General features: G+C 47.2%; 1 protein-coding gene across 5 annotated transcripts in view; it reads left to right on the top strand.

Moving 5' to 3' along the window:
* Nucleotides 1-20,903, top strand: part of rhbdl3 (rhomboid, veinlet-like 3 (Drosophila)) — a 41,148-nt gene that overhangs the window by 17,896 nt on the left and 2,349 nt on the right. For 2 of the 5 annotated variants that reach the window (XM_048248363.1, XM_048248364.1), the window contains exons 4-9: nucleotides 4,836-4,988; nucleotides 9,388-9,612; nucleotides 9,883-10,031; nucleotides 13,713-13,825; nucleotides 19,091-19,191; nucleotides 20,444-20,504. In XM_048248363.1, the coding sequence (XP_048104320.1) occupies nucleotides 4,836-4,988; nucleotides 9,388-9,612; nucleotides 9,883-10,031; nucleotides 13,713-13,825; nucleotides 19,091-19,191; nucleotides 20,444-20,504 (802 nt within the window). Of the gene's footprint in view, nucleotides 1-3,180; nucleotides 3,299-4,835; nucleotides 4,989-6,713; nucleotides 7,312-9,387; nucleotides 9,613-9,882; nucleotides 10,032-13,712; nucleotides 13,826-19,090; nucleotides 19,192-20,443; nucleotides 20,505-20,903 lie in introns of those variants that run through there. The other 3 variants (XM_048248365.1, XM_048248367.1, XM_048248366.1) reach the window with 3 other exon arrangements.

The following is a 20,903-nucleotide window of genomic DNA, read 5'->3' as shown; positions in this document are numbered from 1 at the left end:
AACTAACTAACTAACTAACTCACTAACTCTCTAAATAACTCACTAACTAACTAACTCACTAACTAACTAACTCACTAACTCACTAACTCACTAACTCACTAACTAACTAACTAACTCACTAACTAACTCCCGTCGGAGGCTGAGGAAGGAAACACTCATCAGCTCTGTCGGTCCCATGTGGGGGTAGGTGAGGAGACAGTGAGCACCTCCCTGAGCAGGAAGTGTCCGGAGCGTGCCCTGTAATCTGCCCACAGAAAAGCCCCCCATCTCCTAAGCGCCGTAGCTACTCATTAAGCCCTCTAATTGGACGTTGTCAGGGGAGCACTTTGTCCCGGCGCTGTATAGCGGCAGTGAAGTAAGAGCGCTGTTTTGTGACCTAGCGGTTTGTTCCCATGCTGTGGAGAGAGGAGCGACTTCATTAATCACCACACAGAGCACCCCCTGGTTAATTCAGTCAGGAGCCAGACTCTGGTCTATTAAATCCACCCCCCCTCCCATGGGCCTCTGATCTGGAGTCAGATGCCTGATAGCCCCATGTGAGGATTACCTGAACGAGGAGAACTGTGTGTAATTTAGTGAGCATTGCTTGATTAGTTTGGCTGTGTGGCCTCAGTAGCCTGCTGCTAGCTTTCCTATTTAAGTTGATCATTTCCAGCTCATTTGTTGGATATATAATTGAAAAGAGTGTGATTATGATTGAGTTAAATTAAATTAAATTAAAGTAGTGCAGGGCCTTGCCATTTGAAGACCAGACAGTCTTGTTTTTTTTCTTCTTCTCTGTTTGAAGTAGAAAGTCGTAAACAAAGAGGCGCGTGTGTCTGCTGGTTTGTTTAGATGATTGAGGTGCAGCTGGGTTCTGTCAGGCTGAACTAATATATCAAGCGCGGGACAGGTGAGCTGCACAGCGGAGACAAAATGGAGGTGCCTCATTCATCATCTCCTCAAAGCAGGGAGATGAAAGGGAAGGAAAAGGGCCTCATTAAAGTCCTCTGTGTGTGTGTGTGTGTGTGTGTGTGTGTGTGTGTCTGAGTGAGAGTCTGAGTGAGAGTTCAATATTTTGTAGGAAGTATACATTTGTACATTTACACAATGTATTCTGGGGTACAGTATGTATGTGTATAGTATATATATATGTATATATATATATACATGTATGTATGTATGTGTGTGTTGTATTCACTCATATCATGTCATGTTAACAGATGGGGTTAATAAGATGCTAAAGCCTTCCTCTAGTACAGAACTAATCCCCTTAGAATCATCCTAGCCCCTCTTTCTGTACACGCATGACATGACGAGAGCACAATAGCATCAGGAAGTGCTGAATAGATACAGCAGCAGGGCTTTGTGTACAACACGGAGCTTCATTAGTGCTGCCGCAGACATGCCGTTATCCAGAGGCCATGCGTGTTGCTGTCATACGACGCACAGCCCCCACCTAGCAGGCCACGGCAAGGGAGCGTGTCTTCATTTTTCAGCCGACGACCTGCGAAAACAGGGGATGCCTCCCGAGATCGTTAGAGTCTGGGGGTCAAGTTAAAGTTATATATAGTAATGTGCCATGAGGTTTTTTTCATCCATGATAAGGTATCTGTTGTGTATATTCTAGTTGTTTACGGAGTGGAAAGATGGCTCTGAAGTCCCTGATAAGGCCAATAGGGAGTGGAACTAGGAAAGAATGCTGTTTTGTCATGGCACAGTCACTGTTGCAGAAAACTGACAGTGAATTTAGAGTTCGGCTTGGTCAAGCATGACCTATGTTGGCCAGAGGTGGAAGTCAACCCTTAGCTGGTTAGATCCCCAAGGGGCAGCATCACATGGTGCCTCCACTGGTCAGGTTAATTGAGTTCACTGACCATCAGCCCATGAAACGGATGTTTTCTGTCCCCACCTATAGAGTGTCTTAGTCCATATGTTTGACTGGAGGCCACCGCAGCACGAACGTGCTACTGAAGCCCCCTTCAGTTTGGCAGGAAGGGGAACACCTTTGTCCTGCAGTGAATGGAAGTGCTTGAGGATGTAGAACATCTGCTGTTTACCATTTTCGAAATGATAGTGGATTTTTGAAGCGTGACTGAAGTCATCTTCCTTTTTTACATGTTAGGTTTATTTTTAGGATGGTCGTCCTTTGGTTGCGGGCGGCGTGCCGGTTGGTGAGCCCTGTGCTCCTCTCATGGCCGTGTCCAGCTCTTTAACATGCAGCATTATGCAAATGATCCGTGCGGAGCAGACACTGTGCCCAATCCCCCTCCCCACCTCTGGGCCATAGAGCGGAGAGGAGAGAGGGGAGGAGCCCCGACAGGAAAGCCCCGCCTCCCACCGCCCATTCTGTCAGGATTAATCTGCATGTTACAGCCAAGGCTGAGAGACAGGCACCGCGGCATTTATATTCTGTGTGTGTGTGTGTGTGTGTGTGTGTGTGTGTGTGTGTGTTTCTCTGTCTGTGTGTGTGTGTGTTTTTATGTGTGTATGTCTCTGTCTGTGTGTGTGTGTGTGTGTGTGTGTGTGTGTGTGTGTGTGTGTGTGCATGTGTGTGCGTTGTTTTTTATTGAATTTGCCACGCCTTTGTTTGGGCTAGCCTCCTCACACAATTCTCTGGGGGGTTTCTCATGGGGAAGCTTGGCTCCCATTCAAGTAAATAATTGCGAAACCTGTTCCGGTGCCTGAAACCCTTCTATGCATAACATGACAATTATGGGCCTTTCTATGTCTGCGTAAAAGAAGGCGTCTGGTGTGTGTGTGATGTTTGCGTGTATGTGCCCTGAGTTTGTCGGCAGATCATCGAGCGTCCTTTGTTTTTGTTGTGTCAACTGCTCACGGGGACCCGGTGGAAGTGACGTCTAATTGGGGGATCGGGGAAACCTTGCATGAAATCGCCGTTGAGGCCCATTGTTGTGGGTGTGTTTTTCACTCTCTCTCTCTCTCTCTCTCTCTCTCTCTCTCTCTCTGCTTAACTTCTACCAGATAGTTCTGTTGGGTGTTCAGCGGAGTATGAACTGGTGTGTGTGTGATTGTGTGCGAGGGAGTGAAAGTAGGGCTGAATATAGGCTAAGGGGCTCAGGGTGGGGGTTTGTTGTGGGATTGTTGGGGTTGGTTTGGGCCTCTGCGGAGGGGGGGGTCTGTATTGAACTATTAATCCGTTCAGGGGCCAGATAAGTCCTTGTCTGTGGGAGCTGGGGCTCACATTGTTGCAGACGGTAGAGTTTGGAACACTCGAGCTCATCCCGCTCCGACCATGAAAGCGTGCGGCGACAGCATCAGCGCCCGACACAAGCTGGCCGAGATCCTGCTGGAGAAGGTCAGTGGCGTGTCTTCCAGCTCTGGCTGAGAGGCTTCGAGTCTTTGAGTTTTCAGGGTCTTAGAGTCTCAGTGCATCTCACTGTACGTGAGAGTCAGTGGGTGTTTTACATAGTGTTTACCTCAACCAGACTAATCATTCAGGCTGCCTTATTAACTGCTCTATTAAAATGATTTAACTTTCAATTTTTTCTGAAGTCTGACAGAGACCATGAGTTCCGTGGAGATTGAATATCCACAAAAGTGCTTATTTCATTTCCCAGCATGCTGCTCGCAGCTATTACACAGCAGAACCCTCTGCAGCGGATTAGAATAGATGCGCTGAGAATAGAATTCATCAGTGACATTTGGAGTGTCTGAGATGAATGGGAGATGGTGAAGAAAGGGAAGCTGTGAAATGGCACTCCTTTGTTGTTCATCTGAGGAAAGAAATCCCTCCTGTTTCTCTTCTCCTCTGTTCCATCCTGTGCCCAATGTGGCATATGGAGGAGGCCATCAAACAGTTAGGCTCTAGGTATAAGATGGTGGGAGTCTCTGTTCACTTTATTATGTCAGGTTATGTGTGCTCTGCCACTGCTTCAAGCCCCTCTCCAAAGTACCAAAGAGAGAACTGTCGTAACTGTCAGACTTTGTCGGACTAAAAACCATTCAGCAGTAACTGGAGGTAAATTGGCTGTCCCTCAAATAGAAACGGGCAAGTTGCTCTGCAAACAGTTGAATCGATGATGTTTTCTTGAGGCTCTTCCACAAAGAATTCCTGTGTGTTTGTGTATGTGTGTGTCTCAGAGAGAGAGAAAAGACGTCCTGTGTGTGTGTGTCTCAGAGAGAGAGAGTCAGTGGTATTCACTATTTGCTTGGGCATCTCACTGTTTCTCTTCCCATTACTTTTGTGAGTTTGAGTGACATTGTGGGCCTGCAGGATTTGCTGTTTGACCTGGGAAGTCGTTGACTTTGTAAACACTGGGTGAAAGGTTATGGACCAGAATGGGTTAAAACTATTAGCCACTTGGTCTCCGGGTTTAATGAACAACCACCCATATCTGGGCCATTTTTAGTGGACACACAAAGGAATGATATGTGGCAGCTCGTTATCTGTTAGTATTATGTTTAGCCTCCCTTTCACAAGCTCCCTCTGAGCTGCTCCTCTGTTCAAGGCTTCTTCCCACTTGCACTGACTAAAATAGGCTGCCGCGATTGTTGCAAATGAATTCCATTAACACCAATGCCCGTGTTAGTTCATTTAACAAAGCTCTCTAAATTGATTCTGCCAGAGTGTGAGTTTCAGCCAGACTCGGCGCACTAAAGGTGTTAATCTCACCACGCGGCCTGGGGTGCACATGTGAGTTTTGGTTTCACCTCTCGCTCATAAGATGTGAACTGGGAGGGGGTGCTGGCTGAGGGTGTTTGCATTTGTGTTGTTGGTTGGTGTGTGCTGATCTGTCTCTCTTGTGGGTGTTGCGTGTGGTGTTGATTGGTGTGTGTGTGTGTGTGTGTGTGTGTGCTGATGTGTATCTCCTGTGGGTTTTGCCTTTTTGCAGTATGACCCCGAGAGCTCGGGCTTCATTAGCACCGAACGCTTCCGAGACCTTCTGGCCGCCCACGGCTCCGAGCTGGACCCCCACAAGCTGGAGGTGCTGCTGGCGCTGGCCGACGCCAACGGGAAGATCTGCTACCAAGACTTTGTGAACCTGGTGAGCCAGTGCGTCGTGGTTGTTTCCATGGAGAAATGGCTGTTGTGCCTCGAAATATTGCGGACCTGTATCTAAGGAGCTAGTTGTGTTGAGTGTCTTGAGAAAGAGATTTGTATTTCTACTGAGGCTTAGAGATTCAGTTCACTGGTGCTATACGCTATCTAAGTCTAGGTAGCAAAGGCTGCCTGTGTGATGAGAAAGTTTGAGATATTACAAATTGTATGCAAATATACATACAAAAATTATGCAAAATATGTCTAATCAGGCCCGTCTCAACAGTATGCTGCCTCGAGTCCCTTCTTATAGATAATAATTTCTCCCATGTCACATAATTAGGAGAAGAAGAAATCAAGCAAGTAGATGACGAGGCACAGCTTTCCAGCAGAGTCTGATTAGGTTGACAACTGAAAATATGTGGCCCAGTGGCCCAGAGACCACAAAGGAGTTTGGAGAGACATTATGCAAGCTGATTAAGTCATTCTGAAAAGCTTGATTTGCTCCATTGAACTAGTCAAAACATTGGTGTGCCTGCTGTCTTGCTTCTTGGCAACATAAACTAACTGCTTGTAGTTTACAAATGCTGCATAATACTTTGATTTGGTTCTTTTGTGCTTTTGTTTGGATTCACACATCTAATCACAATGTTTATTTCTGCCAGTCCCAGATGGTGTTGTGAACTTTTGAACTGAGAGCACTCAACGACAGTCGTCATCTTGAAAAATGATCAGCTCGCAAAATGAATGCCACGGGAGAGTGCTAAATCAATCATTCTCTCCCTCTCTCTCTTGTTCTCTCTCTCTCTCCCAGGCTCTCTCTCTCTCTCTTGTTCTCTCTCTCTCTCTCTCTCTCTCTTCCAGGCTCTCTTTCTCTCTCTCTCTTTCTCTCTCTCTCATTCTTTATCTCTTGTTTTTCACCCTTTCTTCTCCTCTCGGGGCTTGAGATCAAAACCCCTGTCCCAGACAGCGGCTCATTGTGAGGTGGGCAGTGGCGGGCCCAGAGAGCGGGTGAGGTGGCATGACGCCAGGGCTCTGTGGGCCTGGCACTGTCCCCTGCCGGCCCGGGCGGGTCATGTGCGTGTCACAGGGCGCGAGCCTACAGCTGGAAGTGGGACAGGGAAGAATGAGGAGCATGTAGCAGGGGTCTGAGCCGCCATTGTTCCCCCCCGAGGAGCTTTCACATGCGCTGCCTGCCACAACAAAAGCCGTGGGGGAGAGGAGAAAGGGATGGAGGCTGGAGGGTGGGAAGGGGTGGGGGTGTGCTGAGGTGGTGGAGATTGCTTGAGGCTTTATCCCACACGCCCATCTTTACTTTTACAACACTGCTTTTCCCATAAAGCTGTCTTTGTGATGATAAGTCATTACCCCATCTTGCATTCTCATTCTCCTCTCTCTCTCTCTCTCTCTCTCTCTCTCTCTCTCTCTCTCTCTCTCTCTCTCTCTCTCTTTCACATTAGCCTTTTTTCTCCATTGCTCTCCATTGCTCTCCCTCTTCCTTTTTCACTGTAGCTCTCTCTTCCATTCTCTCCCTCATCCTCTCCCATTCTGTTTCTCTCTCTCATCTCTCTCTCTGTCATCCTGTCCTCTCGGATCTCTTCCCTCCATCTTCGTTAGCGCTGATAGCCTCCCGCTGGTGTGGATGGCAGGCGCGGAGCTCCCTCTCTCAGGCAGCGGGAGGGTGTGTGTGTGGGGTGGCGGAGAAATTGCTTCGCACAGCTGGAGGAATCAGTCTGTGGCTATTATGGCGTTTGGCTGCTGGAGGGGAAAACGCATCGAGGAGACGAGATGAGTGTTTGTGCAGGAAGGACTGAGCGATGTGTGTGGCACCGTCTCATTCCACTCTTGTTTGGCTTTAGCCAGACAGCGTGGCCATGGCAACCAGCCCCATGTAGTAACCCCCCAACAATAATCACACACACACACACACACACACACACACACACACACACACACACACACACCCCTCCCATCCAATACAGGGAGCCGTCTAACAAATCACAGTCTTGGCCATCAGTGCAAAGATAATGGCAGTGTCTGTGTTCACAGTCTGTTTGTTTTTCAAGGAGCGACTGTCGAGGAATGGCTGGAAAGGAAGAAGGAGAAGCCTCACATTATTGGTGCATTTGCACACATTCTGGAGTCATTACAGTAAATCTCTCACAGGAGGGGAGCGCGTGTGGACTTGGTGGTGCTGCCGCTGTGAAAGACATTGATTACCTCAAGCTGCTCAGCAGAGGAAACAGAGCAAAGAGTCAAGATTGCACTGAAGTGTTGAAGCAAGTGTGTACAAAGCAAGACAGAGCAAAATTACAGCCATCCTTTCTGCAGTAAGCCAAAGACATTCTGAACAAATCCTTGCTGGACTGCTCTTTCTAAAAGTCCCCCCTCCCCCCACACACACACACACACACACCCTTCACACCCACACGTCACTATACCGGTAAATCTGTTGAATTGGTTGCCTGTTCTCAAAGACCCAGTCACATTTTATGGAGCTTGTTGCTCTGAATGTCCTCTACTTTACAGCTGAAGTCATTTGTCAAAGTTATGTGACAAAAAATAAAGTTAAGGCCACCATTGCAGCACTTTCCTTGTGTTCTGCATTTCCGGACTGTATGCCTAAAGAAATGAAAGCGGATTTGGGGATAAGCTATTATCCAGACAGGAAGCTAAGCCATTTCCTCAGCACCAGCAGCAGTTGGTTACTCACTAATAAACCCCCCTCTCCAGTTAATCCTAAAATGGGCACTGTTTCACAGCATCCAACCGCAAGCTCCATTGTGTGATTGAAGCTATTCGCCACAGTATGGTGTTCTTCTGTGCTAGGAACGCCTCCCTTACTTACGTTCAAATAACAAGTAGCTACTGTTCTGGGGCAGGCCGCAGAAGTCAAGGTTAAGTCTGGAGAACCGCTGTGGGCTCGGTTCCCTTGTTCTGCATTCCTAGTTCTCTCTTGAGCTCCTCATTGCGTTACGTAAGATGTCATAGGCCACTCCGGATCAGGAGTCTGGCATGGGAAAAAAGGACATTCGGGGTTTTTTGTCGTTTTGTCACCTCTTCGGCTCCTAGGCTGCTGCTTGCTTGGCGATCGTTTGTCAGGCATCTGCTCCCAGTGTTTGGGTAAGAGGCGAGGAAGGGAATCGCTTAGCTGTTGCCAGGCAACGGGCAGCATTCCGTCACTGTTCTTGCTGGAGGTTTGAAGGGGTGTGAGCTGTCGTACAGAGAGAAAGAATCAGAGAGGGATAGACTTGTGGATAGCGCCCAACAAAGTGGCTGTTTCATTATTCATCAGCTGGAATTGATGTGAGCATATGGACTGGCTTGCTGTTGTGCCAGGAGGGAGCAATGCAAAACCAGTCCATCTCAGAGGGACTTTGTCAGTCTGCTACCTTGTCCCCTTTCACACAAATATTTTTAGACCGTGGAAAGTAAAATGTCAGGTGTTTTAGTTTGTCCTTCACATAAGCCTGCTATGTTCTGAGCCGTAGCACACAGAGATCAGCTTGTTGGTTTCTAGAAGAGCCTCAGCAGGGAGGAATATTCCTGAGGGTGGACTGCATTAGTCCAACATCACCAGCATTTTGCATTTCCACGCACTGGTATATTGTGTCTGGTTTGTGTGGGCCTTTGTCTGTATGGATGTGTGTACGTGGGCATGAGTTAAAGGTTTATACATGAGTCTGTGCATGCTTATGTGTCAGATCTTTGTGTCTGTGGCAGGGGCGCTGCTAGAAAATTTGACAGACAATAATTCTGGGCCCCCCGGATAATATATAGTATTATCACCCAGAGAGAAAAAATACTCTTTTCTGATTGGCTGGTGGGGTGGCTATTCATTCTGAATAACGGGACACCTATAAAGTAGATCTGGTAAAAAAAGTTTAATCACCGTTCCATATCAATGCTTATGAATGGTAACTATAACAACCATAGTAGGATGACGGTTGAGCCTGGAAGCAGGCTTCGCAACAATGGAATCAACTGTAAACAAGCTAACTGTCCATGCTATCACTGTTATAGGCCCAAAGAAAGTTGTACAACAAAGCCGGCTTCTTTTTAAACAGAACCACTTGTTTCCTTTGTGTACTATAAAGTCATGACTATTGCCTATAGTTGCAACCGGGTGGTAAGTGGGATAACAGCCTTCGAGGTGTCCTCTGCTGCACATCGGGGAGTTCTTTGCCTCTCGCCCTCGTCCATTAATTCTGTATAACAGGACACCTCGGCAGCCGTTATCCCTTACTTATCGGGGGCTCTCTGGGGGCCCCCTGTCAGTGCTGGGCCCTTAGAGTCGTGCAGAATAACCCAACCTTTCTATTTGTATGTTCATTTGAATTCATATGTGCCTTTTCGCTGAATATCTTCAAATTCATATGTGTGTTTGCGTTTGTGTTTCCCTCCAGATGAGTAACAAGCGCTCCAACAGTTTCCGACGGGCCATCCTCCAGGGCAGCCGTCAACTGAAGGGGGCCTCCCTCAGGGAGGAGGGGGGCCTGGGCCTCTCCCAGCGGCTGGTGCGCCACATCGCCTACGAGACGCTGCCCCGGGAGGTGGACCGCAAGTGGTACTTCGACAGCTACACATGCTGTCCGCCTCCCTGGCTCATCCTGGTCATCACCATCGCAGAGGTGTGGACATAGAGAGAAGCAGATAAAAATAATACAAACAGTTGCCCTGTTGAGGAGGTCTTACTCGTAGTTGGTCATATTTAATGGTACATGAATGAGCACATGGCAAAATGTCTGTATTTTATTCATTTATTGTAGGTAACTCATATACTGCATCTCTTATATCTCAGAGTGTTAATTGGACTCACGGCTGAGTCTGTTCTTAGCCCGAATCATTTGCAATGTGTGCAAATGTGGATAAATGGCTGCACTCCCATCTGGCTCCTGTAGGTGGCAGTCTTCATGTACTACGGGCTGATGCTGGACCGGTGGGTGCTGCAGGTGTCGTCTCCAGGCTTCTTGAGGGGTCCGCTGCCGTACCACCCCCGGCTACGGGCACAGGCCTGGCGCTTCCTCACCTACGTCTTCATGCACACAGGGTGAGCCAGTCACAGCCACCAAACACAGCCAGACACACACCCCCACAGACAGACTGTAGAGTGTAGATGGAGGCTCCAGACTGACGGAGGATTACTGTGAACTGTTGCGTAATGCTTTTTACACAGCCGATGGATTCCTCTGAAGTCCAGTATGTATTTCTAACTCAATCCAGAGTCTAGATTGTTTTTTTTATTCTAGATTCTAGACATAGGAAGGAACACAGGTGAAGAAATCACTCAAGTACACACCTCTGTCTTAATGCTGATAAAATGCAACTGTGTCTTTGGTGGGGAATTTTAGGAGCATTGATGGAAAAAGAGGAAAGTTTTCTTTTGAGAAAGCATAGTCCTTGATTTTAGAGGACAGAATTGACTGTCAAAATTGGATTAAATGTGTGAAGCTTCCAGAACATTAGGAAGAAGACTTGGAGAACATGTAAAGACAATGTTTAGATTGAGCCGCTTTCCTTACCAAACAGGAAGATTGGGAAGGAAAAGATTGAGACTCAAACAGGATTTTGATCATACTGAGGATGAATTAAAAAGCTCTATGGCTTTCGTGAAGATTACGACGCGTGCCCATGTACAGTATATTAGTCAGTGCTAGTGAGGGCAGGATTAATTGGGACACAAAGCTGATGCTAGCCTAGCTAATAAAGACTGGCAATAAAAAAACTAATATAATTTTAACAGCCAGTGGCTCGTGTGTAATCCACAGGCAGTTAGACTTGTGGGACCAGCCCCTCAGAGCTCGCATGAAGCATTCTGAATAGCAGAAGAGCAAACATTGTTTTATTAAAGGGCATGGTACCACTTCGCGCCGCTCTGTCAACATCATAAAAACACTGAAAGGTTGCTTGAAGGTATGGAATTGTTGAAATTGAAATTATTGAAATGTTAGGCATGGGTCTCTTAAAGCATACAAGCCTTTTGAACCAGTGAACCAGGCTTTGGGCGTCACCACATTTTCATTTACATGTTATTCCTGAAGAGGTCATTTTGAGTCCATCACACCTGGGGAGATTTCGGCCCTCTCATCCCTACCTGCACTGGTACATGCTGTGGTCAGTCAGGAGCTGTGGTCGGTCCCTGGGCCTTTTGGTGTTTTAGCCTTTAATGTGGTCGTGTATGAAACCTCCCGGCTCCCTGGCCCAACCCTACTGTGGTAATCCCCTGGTAAGCCATGGCTGCTGATCCCTCCTGTCTGCAACCCAAACTGAATGCCAATCTTGTCAAAACAAACAGAGGTCACCCACCAGCCAGAGCTCTGCTACACTATGGGTCTGCTGTGCATTCACAGAGATAATCCCACTGACCCCCCCCTCCTCCCCACAGTGCTATTACACCATCTTAATTAGTGAAGATAGAGAGAGAGAGAGAGATGAGAGAGAGAGAGAGACAGAGAGATGAGAGAGAGAGAGAGAGAGACCCTGCATCTCTTTTGATCCTGTACCTTAGTGAGCAGTGCCTGTTGTGTATGTATTTACTGCTCATATTTGAATGGTAACAGCAGCACTAGTAGTAGATTCTGTTCAGCTATTCTGTTCCTTCCTCCTTCTCCTGGGAGGGCATTTGAGAGTGAACTTGTCCCTGGCACATTTGTCACACTTGGTTGTTATTATTAGGGACCCGCTGTGGAACCGATTGGTGTTCTAGCCCCCATCATATCCCAGTTTTCTTCCCCCGTGACAGGCAGGGTCTCCCTTAATGTGGGAGGGCCCTGTCTCTTGTGGCGTGGCGGGTGCTAGACATGTGCAGTGGGGTTTGGCAGCTCCCCTGGCAGAGTTTTCAGCTCACAATTTTAAGCAGGATTTCCCTCTAATACGGGATCACTTTTGGCCTGGAAATAGACGGCCTTGCTCGACCTTTCATGTATAATTCATGACTTTTTGCAGCGTATTTATTTTGGTATCGTTTATCTGTCAGCGAGATTAGCCATCCATTTATCCATCCTCCCACTGCGAGAGCAAACAGAGTTAGTGGATACTTTGTGTGGCATTATGGTGTTGACAGCAGACTGATGACTGCCCTTCACTCATGGAGAACACTGACTGCATCCTCTCTCAGATTGTATAATCAGCCTGTAATGTGAAGTGGTGGCTTGTGCTGTTCAGAAAGAGGACAATCAATACCCATTGTCTTCAAGGGTGATGCTGTCACTCCATGAAGGAATAGGCTCGCTAGTGTTTATCAACACTGTTCAAAATAGATGCTTTGTCATCGTATACGTAGTTGTTAGGGCCCCTGTCTGGCTATTCTAGATACAGTGAGATTGTACAGTTTGCAGCCTGTAGGGTACCCATGGACCATGTTATGGTGTTCTAGTTTAATTACCGTGGTGATGGGAGAGGGAGCGCAAATGAGCAGCTAAGAGGAGTCAGATGACCTTGTCCTGTTTATGATGTTCAGATTTGGGTCTGCCCGTGATTTTTGGCCGCTGCGGGACTCCGTATGGTGCTATTTTGATTAATGGCCGGGAGAAGCGGGCCGTGTAACACCTGACTGGAGAATTATGATTCTGCTGCGGTGCCCAGTTCTGTCAGGGCCTCGGCCCGATCTGGCCCGCTGCGCCAGTCTGAAGGACACTGTGGGCCTGACGCTTTCTGAGCGGGCACAGACTTGGACGACCTCTCCTGGGCTCAGCGGTCGGGCAGAGCTGTGGCTCAGCAGCTGTTGGGTAATGCCTCAAGGGAAGCAAGGACCCCGTGGGCAGGCGGCAGGCGAGTGGGCGGGCGAAGATGTCCCTCGGTTTTAAATCTGGACCACAGCTTTCATCAGTCGAGCACAGAGAGGAGCCAATAACAACAGCAGCATGTGTGTGTGAGAATGAGAGTGTGAGCTAAAGGGTGTGGGCTACTCACATTTGCCTGTGTTCCTGTGGGGAAGAGAGAGAGTGTGTGTGTGTGTGTGTGTGTCTGTTCATGACAGGCGTGTAAAAGAACATCAAGTGGCGTGAACGCACTCGTTGGCGGTGTCCAGATGTTGCGTGAATCACCACCACGGCCGTCTGGAGGGCCGGCATCTGTGCACGTCTCTCTCGATGTCGTCACGTTCAAACGTCTCCCTCCTCTCCGCCTCTCCCTCTGGCACCCTGGTCACGGACGATTTCCCGTGGTGCCAGTGGCTCCTAATCCAACATGACTCCTGCCATACACACAGTGCTATGGGTGGGGAGGCCGAGGCCAAAGCAGCTCGCAAATGTGTCTGAATTTCAAACACGCTTTACGTCTGGAAATGTGAACAGTGTGAAGTAAACATCTAAACTGCGTTTGAGAGGTGAAGGGAAGAGAGGAAGAGGAGGAGGAGGAGGAGGAGGCTCCGAGTGTCGGGGTGTCAGGGCTGTTGTTTCTCCTGCTGGCGGGTGTGAAGAGCTGAGCACACAATGGCGTCGCCCCGCGGGGCTCCACTTACAACGCGCCCACTCACTCATCTCATGTGAAGTGTCGGGGCCAGCATTTGTTTATCCTCGCTTGTTTATCCTGGCTTGTGTGTGTGTGTGCGCAAAGCTGGAGTAGCTCTCTCCCCTGACAGGACAACACCAGAGAGAGAGAGAGGAGAGAGAGAGAGGTCACTATTTTTCTGTCACCATGCCCATTGTCTGCTAAACATCACCTCCCTGTCCCTTGATAGAGATTTTTTGCAAGTCTTTGTTGTGCTGTGAGGCTGATGTTGTCTTTGCAGGATTGAGCACCTGGGGCTGAACATGGCCATGCAGCTGCTGGTGGGAGTGCCTCTGGAGATGGTGCACGGGGCGCTGAGGATCGGCCTGGTGTACGTGTGCGGCGTCCTGGCAGGTGAGTCCTCTCCCGGGTGTTTGTCTTCGCCAGGTGGAGTTTGGCACATCGTGACCGTGTGATTTGTGGGAGGCTGTTTAGTCATTCAGTCGTTTTTTTTTTGTCTAGCGATAACAAGTAATTTCTTTCCTCTCAAAGTCACCGTTTTTATGTATTTATTATTTTGTGTTTGTGTGTCTAAACAGAATGAGAGAGGGAGGGAGAGAGAGAGAGAGAGAGAGAGAGAGAGAGAGAGAGAGAGAGAGAGAAATAGCAAGAAAATGAGTTTCATCTTAGACATGCTCTCCAAACCCGTAGTCTATTTCCCCCTCCGGCTTACTGAAAATGGGTTTGAGAGCGATAAAGAAATGGGATGGAGGGAGAGAAGAGGAGAGGAGAGGAAGAGCAGAGCAAGAAAGGAGAGAGAGAGAGGAGGCAGCAGCAGTCTGCATTTTCGATTAGTGCAGGATTGAGCTGGAGTGGAAATGTCATTCCTGCTCCCAGATGACATCAGCTAATGTTATTTCATGTGTGCCTACAAGTGTGCACAGGTTTGTCAGTCTGGTTTCCTTCACATGTCTGTGTCTGACTGGATGTTAGTGTGTGTGTGTGTGTGTGTGTGTGTGTGTGTGTGTGTGTGTGTGTGTGTGTGTGTGTGTGTGTGTGTGTGTGTGTGTGTGTGTCTGTGTCTGTGTCTGTTTTCGTGTATTCGTGTATTTCGTGTATTCGTGTTTCAAGTAAGCCCTGGGCCCTGAGGGCTTAGCATCAGTAGCACTGCTGTGCAGTGTGGAGGTCTCTCCCCTGTAATGTGGGCCAATAGCTGAAGCCAGTCTAACCACTCAAGCACATGAGGGCACTCTGCTCTGCATGATCCTCTGCACTGCACTGGGAATGGAAATGAAGCTGGATATCAGAGAGGAGATGGTGGTTATGGCTCTGAGTGAAATAAATACACACACAAACAAACAAATAAAACACATTAGATTTCAGTTGAGTAAGGAAGCACCAAATACAGAACAGCCATGAGTGTGTGCATTTATTGTGCAGTTCTCAGTGCTACAATGCTCTATCCGTGTTGTCTGTATGTGTCCTGTGTAAGTGCATGAGTGCTAATGCTAATGCTCTATCCGTGTTGTGTGTGTAGATAGATACTTTATTGATCCCTAGGGGAAATTCAAGGTCACAGTAGCATACAGACAACACACACATATAAACTATACACACATAGAAATGATAAATTGTATGTGTCCTGTGTAAGTGCATGAGTGCTAATGCTAATGCTCTATCCGTGTTGTGTGTGTGTGTCCTGTGTAAGTGCACGAGTGCTAATGCTCTATCCGTGTGTTGTGTGTGTGTGTCCTGTGTAAGTGCATGAGTGCTAATGCTCTATCCGTGTTGTGTGTGTGTGTGTCCTGTGTAAGTGCATGAGTGCTAATGCTAATGCTCTATCCGTGTGTTGTGTGTGTGTGTCCTGTGTAAGTGCATGAGTGCTAATGCTAATGCTCTATCCGTGTTGTGTGTGTGTGTCCTGTGTAAGTGCATGAGTGCTAATGCTAATGCTCTATCCGTGTGTTGTGTGTGTGTGTCCTGTGTAAGTGCATGAGTGCTAATGCTAATGCTCTATCCGTGTGTTGTGTGTGTGTGTCCTGTGTAAGTACCATGAGTGCTAATGCTAATGCTCTATCCATGTTGTGTGCGCGCTGTATGTGTCCTGTGTAAGTGCATGAGTGTGTGTCAGTGTTTTTGTTTCTGTTGATGATGGATGTGTTCTGTGCCAATGTGGAGGGTGTGTGGCTGCATAACTTATTGGGATTTGCCATCTTTAGGCCACAGACCATGCCCTTTATCTGTGTGACCTTTGAGACCAGTGTGTGTGTGTGTGTGTGTTTTGTGTGTGTACTGTATGTGTGTGTGTGTGTGTGTGTGTGTGTGTGTGTGTGTGTGTGTGTGTTTGTGTAAGTGTGTGTGTGTGTTTCTGTGTGTATGTGTGTGTGTGTGTGTGTGTGAGAGAGAGAGAGAGAGAGAGAGAGAGAGAGGGGGGGGGGAGCCTAAAACACATTATAAATGACCAGGCGGAGAGGCCACCCCAGGGCCCCTGACTGTCCCCATGAGACCTTCGGTGTTAATTAGATATCGACCCAATCGGGTTGGGGGTTAGACCCCTGGTTTGCGGCCGCGGCTTTGATGGCTGCTTCTCTCGTGGGAGCCCATGCTGGTTAGGGTAAAAGGTTCGGTGGGAGACCAAAGGGTTCAGTCTTGTGTGTTTAGCAAGAAAGCACTTGTTCAAAAGATGAATTCATTAGTCCCTCCCAAAACCTACGCCTGTCTCTTCCTGTTTTCTCTCTCTTTCATTCTATTTCATTCTTTCTTTTTCTCTCTTTCTGTCTCACAGTTTCTTTACCCCTCCTATGTGTATAATCTACAGCGGGTGGAGCTGGTCTAGGTAAATTAAGTAAGTGTGTGTACAGTCTGTGTGCTGCACTCTGAGATGTGCTTCTTAGTTACCTAGCTCCACCTGCTTGGGTTTAAAGACTGTTTGAAATAATACAGTTAAGATGAATGGCAATAAGGCATCATAAGGGTTTGCTTCCTAGTGTCTTCCTCAACAAGCAGTACAGTAATTATGTCAGTTGAAATAGTAAATCCCAAAGCTAAACAGATGCATGTCTACTGTCATGAAAGAAGCAGAGGAAGTTTGGCCTGACATTAATAATAACAGAGAACACTGTGATAGCTCGTCTATATTTATCATGCTCAGGTGTGTGTGTGTGTGTGTGTGTGTGTGTGTGTGTGTGTGTGTGTGTGTGTGTGTGTGTGTGTGTGTGTGTGTGTGTGTGTGTGTGTGTGTGTGTGTGTGTTAGGAAGTGGATAATGATGTGTTTCTGTTAATAATGCTGCATGTGCATTGTGGAGGGAGGGCTCTGTAATTATAGACAGTGTGTTCATCTGTCCCAGCAGGAGCCTTAGGATGCGTGGCCTGCTCAGGAAATGATTACATCTCCACAAAAAACAGGGTTCATTTACACTTTCATATTTATTATACACACACAATAGCACATCCATTTATGTTTTTGTAATTCATTCTAGCTTTGAAGTTGATGCAAGTGTTGATTTAGCTAATAAATTCACGCCAGTTGTTAATTTGATGCCTGAGACTGATTGAGACATTTACTTGAGGATTACTCAACATTAGTGTCGCTGCAATGTCATTGACGGTACCAAATTACAACATTGTCTTGCAATGTACCTGTAACGTTGCAACAACGTAGCCAGATGGTAATGTCGCGCTGACCAAATGACAACTTTATGGCGATGTTGCTGCAATGTCATGTGTTAGCTGGGTAAGCGGGCTGTTTACCTCAGGTATGCTGCGGCTGCTTCTACTGTATACATGGAGCCCTGATTGAGACAGATTGGGTCTCTATTACTCCACAGAATCATTAGTAACAGTAGAGCATCTACCTTCATTAGGAACAGTAGAGCATCTACCTTCATTAGGAACAGTAGAGCATCTACCTTCATTCAGTAGAATCTACCTTCATTCGAACAGTAGAGCATCTACCTTCATTAGGAACAGTAGAGCATCTACCTTCATTAGGAACAGTAGAGCATCTACCTTCATTAGGAACAGTAGAGCATCTACCTTCATTAGGAACAGTAGAGCATCTACCTTCATTAGGAACAGTAGAGCATCTACCTTCATTAGGAACAGTAGAGCATCTACCTTCATTCGTGTACCATTAATTCTCTTTCTCTCTCCTCCTCCCCGCCTGCTCTTCCTTGCTGTGTGTGTATCATACTAATAAGTAATCATTAGAGGGCATGGAGCAAGAATGTACAACATGCACTCACACACACACACACACACAGAGACACTCACTCAAACTCACACACACACACACAACCACATACACACTCAAACTCTCTTACACACACACACACACCACACAATCATTCACTCACTCACTCACTCACTCAAACTTACACATACATACACACTCAAACTCTCTCTCTCTCTCACAACCACACACACACACACACACACTCACTCACTCACTCAAACTTACACATACATACACACACAACCATACACACACACACACACACACTCAAACTCTCTCTCTCTCACACACACACACACACACACACACACACACACACACATACACACTCATTCACTCACTCACTCACTCAAACTTACACATACATACACACACAACCACATACACACACACACACACTCAAACTCTCTCTCTCTCACAACCACACACATACACACATACACACACACACACACTCACTCACTCACTCAAACTTACACATACATACACAAACAACCACATACACACACACACACACACACACACACACACACACACTCAAACTCTCTCTGTCTCTCTCACACACACACACACACACACACATACACACACACACACACACACACACACACACACACACACACACACACACACACACACACACACACACACACACACACACATTCACTCACTCACTTACTCACTCAAACTTACACACACATACACATACACACACACACACTCAAACTGTCTCTCTCTCACACACACACACACACACACACACTCATCATATCACTGTAACGATGTGGGCTGAGCAGTGGATCCCTCGCCCCGGCTGCTGTGTTGGCAGGTGCGTGTTGTGTGGTTAGCATTAATAATTCACGCTGAGCTCAGGAGACGCATGGTTCCGGGTGGGCCGAGGGGAGGAGCGGGAGGGAGGTGTCCCAGGGAAGGCTTTTCCCCGGCGGGCAGCACAGGCGGCCGACTCCCCTGAGGGGGAACCCGATACTGCCTCCATCACCCACACACTCGCTGAGCGGCCGGGCTGACTCACGGATGCATGTGTCCATAGGTGCTCACTGACGGACTGTGTCACTAAGCATTTGACTTTCAGCATGATACAGATCTACTGCTTGGGCTCAAGTAGTGAGGATTCAGAAGGCAGTTAGCCTCCCACTATTTCAAAGAGTTCAAGTCCAGTTCTTACCAACTTGAGATATTTGGAGGCATTTCTGTATTTATGTACTGTATTATCCATGTGATGTTCTTGCTCTTGTGACTTGTGAAAATGGACTGAAGGAACTGTATTGTGCATCTGTAACTGTGCAAATGAGGTTTGACTTGGTTTGCTTTACTTGGTTTGACTTGGTTTACTTTACTTGGTTTTTCAGTGGCAATGGACAGGATAGTTTGTTGTTATTGGTCATAACAGTTATTGACGATACCACTTCCCCTCTGTTCTCAGGGTCTTTGGCAGTGTCTGTGACAGACATGACGGCGCCGGTCGTTGGCTCATCTGGAGGAGTATATGCTCTGGTGTCTGCACATCTAGCCAACATTGTCATGGTAAGCAGACATTACCTGTAGGATTTGAATGTCTTTAATGATTTGTTTCTAACTTACAAGTAATAATGATGTAAAAAAATATATGTTATATTTTATCAAGCAGGTACATACTAGTAGTAAACGTGTCTTGGAGGTTGAGCTGATGCTTTAGTCAGTGAATGAAACACTAGCACCCCTAGTGAAGATTGTTGGTATTGCACTCTAAGATTGTGCCCACCATTAGTGATCCTGCTGTGTTGCAGGGATGCTGTTGGCAAGGTAATCCTATATAAAGCACACTTCTCCCCTCTGTTGGCCTTTTGTGCCCAGATCAGATATCTCCCACATGGCTGGGCGAGGTCATTGCCCAGTGCTCTGTCAGAACACGTCTGCTCACAGCATACGGGCCTAGCAGGTGCTCTCTGCCCACAGATTCCTTTCATTCCTGCCAGTTAGATACTGCTGTGAGTGTGTTTGTGTGTGCATGTGTGTGTCTGTGAGCGTACACTCTGATGTATACACTCACTGCATTGCCTGTTTAGATCTTCCATACCTAACAAACTGAGTTAGGTTGCCTTCAAACCAGCTATTTACAGAAAGCAGGTCTCAGAGTCAGTAGGTGTTGACCACCTATTCGCTTGGTTCATTAGTGACCCCAGACTTGACTATGACAGGGTCAGTAGCCCTGCAGCTGCACGTTGGTTGCAAATGTGAAGGTCGAGACCTTGGGAGGAGGAGCCGTTAGCGTAATGGGACGGTCCTGGTCATCAAATATTTAGGCACGTGCGCCAGGCTACAATAGTGTGGGGTCAGCGAGAGTCCTGTCCTCCCTTCCGCACAGGCCTGTAATGAGACTCTGCATCAGCAATGAGGAGAGGAGAGAGGGAGAGAGAGATGGGAGGATAGAAGAGGAGAGAGGAAGAGAGAGATGTGAAGATAGAAGAGGAGAGAGGAAGAGATAGAGAGAGAGATGAGAGGATGGAAGAAGAGAGGGAGAAAGAGAGATGTGAAGATAGAGGAGAGAGAGAGAGAGAGAGATGGGAGGATAGAGGAGGAGAAGGAGAGAGGGAGACATGGGAGATAAGTGTATGGTGTTGTTAATGAGGTGCATCTTGGATCCTATGGGTGGGCACGTGTCCTGTATCTGTGATGTTTGATACATGACTGTGTCCAACTGATTAGTATTCCCAGAACAGTCATGGAGAGATCAACATGGTCCTTGTTATCGTCTCCTGTCTCCTGTCTAATCATTATTTCTCTTTCTGCTTCCCAGAACTGGTCAGGGATGCAGTGCCAGTTCAAACTCTTCCGGATGGCCATGGCCCTGGTGTGCAGTGAGTACACTTTGTCTTTAGCTTTGTCTTTTCAATATTGAAAGGCCCTCTGTCTCCAAGAGATCCTGCTATTTCCCGTTTATCTACTGTGTAAGCCAATATTTATACGTATGCTTGTCAGCCCTTATTGTAGACATAAATAGCCCCTTGATCTATTTATAGACCATAACGCTGTATATTTGCTGGCCTCACCAAAGATAAGACAGCGGAAACTCACTGTGCCTTTTACTTGAATCATGATTTTTTTTTTTTTTTTAAAGGAACAGTTATTTTGCCATATTTGATTCTGAATAACCTATTTACTTGCTGATAATGTATCCTGTATGTATTGCATTATGCTGACTATGCAGTCATTCATGCCCATGTTTATTTGAACAGCTTCATTAACCAAACTTGAAA

Source organism: Alosa alosa, chromosome 7, assembly GCF_017589495.1.
Source record: "Alosa alosa isolate M-15738 ecotype Scorff River chromosome 7, AALO_Geno_1.1, whole genome shotgun sequence".
In the NCBI taxonomy this organism is placed as follows: Eukaryota; Metazoa; Chordata; class Actinopteri; order Clupeiformes; family Clupeidae; genus Alosa; species Alosa alosa.
Note: the sequence above shows the minus strand (reverse complement) of the source record. Positions and strands in the feature narration are given on the sequence as shown.